A 2730-nucleotide genomic window follows, 5' to 3' on the forward strand; every position below is an offset into this window, starting at 1 on the left:
CCCAGAAGCGAGGTGAGATAACACTCACAGCTCATCCAAGCAGTCCTCGGGCTTTTTGAGGCGCTGCCCGTGGAAAAGGTACTCGTAGATCTCGTGGTTCTGCACTCCCGGGTAAGGCGTCATCCCACGGGTCGCGATCTCCCACATGGTAACGCCGAATGCCCACTGTGACAACAAAGGATAAGAAAAAGGGCGCTGCCAGGAGGAATGAATGATTCTTTTCACGGGGAAAGGTCACCACACCCTCGCACAACCCGAGAGTTGTCGCTCCGGCTCTGCCCTCCCCCCAAAATTGGCAATGATAAGCAATGCCACAGAAACAGTCCACTCAATAAGCTTATTCCAGGAGGCTGGGCAGGCAGCGAAAGGTCAGTGCGTCCCGTTACCAATCCCCTGGTTTTGCACTTCCAGGGTACGAGAAAGACTGTAACGTCCCCGGCTCCTGGCTTCTGGGATGTCAGACCTACCACATCGCTCTTGGTCGTGTAGACGCGGTCAGCCAGGGACTCAATGGCGATCCACTTCACCGGCATTTTTGCTATCCGGCCCTGACGGTAGTAATCGCCACTGTAAATCTTCTTGGACAAACCGAAGTCAGCCACGCACACTGTCATGTCGTCCCGTAACCTGTCAGGGAGAAACGGGGACGACAAGATAGAGGAAAGTTTGGCATGCCAAATTCTGAAGCAGGAATCTGCGACCGAGCTCCTTTCCCATGTCTCTCAAGACTGAGGGAGGTTTTGATGAGGGAAGCCAGGCCGTGCTGTAAAACCATGGGGCTTCCATTGGTGTTTCATCTGCCCAGGACGAAGAAAACAAACTCACATGCAGTTGCGAGCCGCCAAATCCCTGTGGAGAAAGTGCCGGCTGCTCAGATACTCCATCCCCAGAGCGATATCAACCATGAACTTCACCAGCGTCTGCAGGGGCACAAACTGGGAGGGGAAGGCAGAGGTCAGGCAGTGCAAGCCCTTTGGGGAAGCATGTTTGTTTGATCTGAAAGGGTTCCCTGTCCAGGGCTGCTGCCGCTGGTGTAGAGCAAGTTGACCACGGCTCAGCAGTTGGCCTTTATGCTGGCAAAGGCCAACCTCGTAGTGGGCTGCATGAAGAAGACCCGCAGCCAGCAAGTCAAGCAAAACTCTTCTTCCACTTAATTTGACACTGGTGAGGAACAATTTGAGGTTCCTCAGCAGGAGAAAGAAAGACGTGTTGGAGCAAGCCTGCAGGAGACCATTAAGGTGGGGCTAGAGGAGCTGACATACAAGGAGGAACTGAGATAATTGGGCTTGCTCAGCCTGGAGAAGGGAAGGCGAGAATCCCACAAGTTTTTGTGGAGCTGAATCCCACTCGACAAAGGCAGGAAGCAGGACTACAACCAAGTTCTCTTACGTTCTCAAAAAACAAAGGCAGATTTGTGCCCAGAAAAGGCACAGTTCTGCCTTGCTCCTCATAGCTACAGGGCCCTCTGCTCCCTGCGCTTGTTACCTGGGGGGCCATCTCCAGGCGTGAACGAAGCAGGAAGCTGTGCAGGTCACCATATTTCATGAAGGGGAGAATTACCATGGGCTTGGGGACCTGCTGGGAGCTCAGCTCGATGCACACACCTGGAAAACACAGCCAGGTTGCACAGCCCCGTGGGCAAAGGCACCTGGGGGGCAATCGAGCACTCCCCAGCCAAAATCCCAGCAGAAGGGTGGAGAGTGACAGCCCATACCCAGGAGCTTGATAACATTAGGATGGTCGAAGTCCTTCATGCATGCTGCTTCACTGAGGAACTCTTCTATCTCCCTTTGGGAGAAGTTATCCACTAGGAAGCAGAGAAAAAAAGGAGGAGATTTAGAACCCCAAGAGCTTTTACACCTCAAATCCCTGCTGCCATTTCCCTTCACAGTCACAGAGTGGGGAATACCAGGATGTCTCTGTCACCTTGGCTGTGTGACATGAGTGCCCCTTCCTGACTGTCACCAGAGAGGCCAGCATCCCCACAAAACGGTGCCAAGATGCAGAAAGATGCAGAAACAGAGATGGGCAGCAGGAACACCAGCACCCACTGGGACAAATGCCGTTGAGATCTGTGAGGCCAGGGTGATGACTTACGCTTCATGGTCTTCACAGCCACCTTCTGTGGGGTGCTGTCGGGCTGGCTGAGGTGCCCCTCCACCACTGAGCCGAACTCCCCTGCACCACGGGAAAGAAGCAAGAGCTTTACCCATAGCCTGAAGCTCCACCTCTCAGGACACCACTATGTCCTCGAAGATCTGAAACACTCTGTGATGGAGATCTCATCTCCGAAAGGCTGCGGGGTGGCTTGGGTGCCAACGAAGAATGACATCAGCCCAAGGGTCCTGGCACTTGGTCATCTCCCCCACATCCCCTGGTCCAGGAGCTGGAGGAGGATGTAGGTGACGGTGGCAGCCCCTGTCCCACATGTCCAGCCCCAGCTCTTCACCACTCACCCTCTCCCAGGACTTTCCCCAAGCTGAGGGCATTTCTGTCCACAACAACATCCTGCAGCTTCTGCTGGAGCTCGCTGCTGACGCCCAGGCTGCCCACTGTGGGAGAGGGGGACAGGAGCCCAGGTCACCTCCAACCTGCTGCCACGATGTCCCCTTGCAGAGGGATGAAAGAACACCTCTACTTACATGTAAGTTCAATGGCTCTCCGGCAGTAGGACTTCTTGGCCGTGTAGTTCACTGCCAGCTCTGAATTGTTCCTGGTGAACGCGCTCCT

General features: G+C 54.7%; 1 protein-coding gene across 1 annotated transcript in view; it reads right to left on the reverse strand.

The window, feature by feature from the left end:
• Window positions 1–2730, reverse strand: part of LOC104271703 (tyrosine-protein kinase Mer-like) — a 14330-nt gene that overhangs the window by 1162 nt on the left and 10438 nt on the right. The window contains 8 exon segments of the mRNA XM_009866452.1: window positions 29–165; window positions 468–627; window positions 826–935; window positions 1486–1604; window positions 1715–1807; window positions 2098–2178; window positions 2457–2552; window positions 2643–2728. Of these exon segments, the coding sequence (XP_009864754.1) occupies window positions 29–165; window positions 468–627; window positions 826–935; window positions 1486–1604; window positions 1715–1807; window positions 2098–2178; window positions 2457–2552; window positions 2643–2728 (882 nt within the window).

Source organism: Apaloderma vittatum, unplaced genomic scaffold, assembly GCF_000703405.1.
Source record: "Apaloderma vittatum isolate BGI_N311 unplaced genomic scaffold, ASM70340v1 scaffold41623, whole genome shotgun sequence".
NCBI classification, from domain to species: Eukaryota; Metazoa; Chordata; class Aves; order Trogoniformes; family Trogonidae; genus Apaloderma; species Apaloderma vittatum.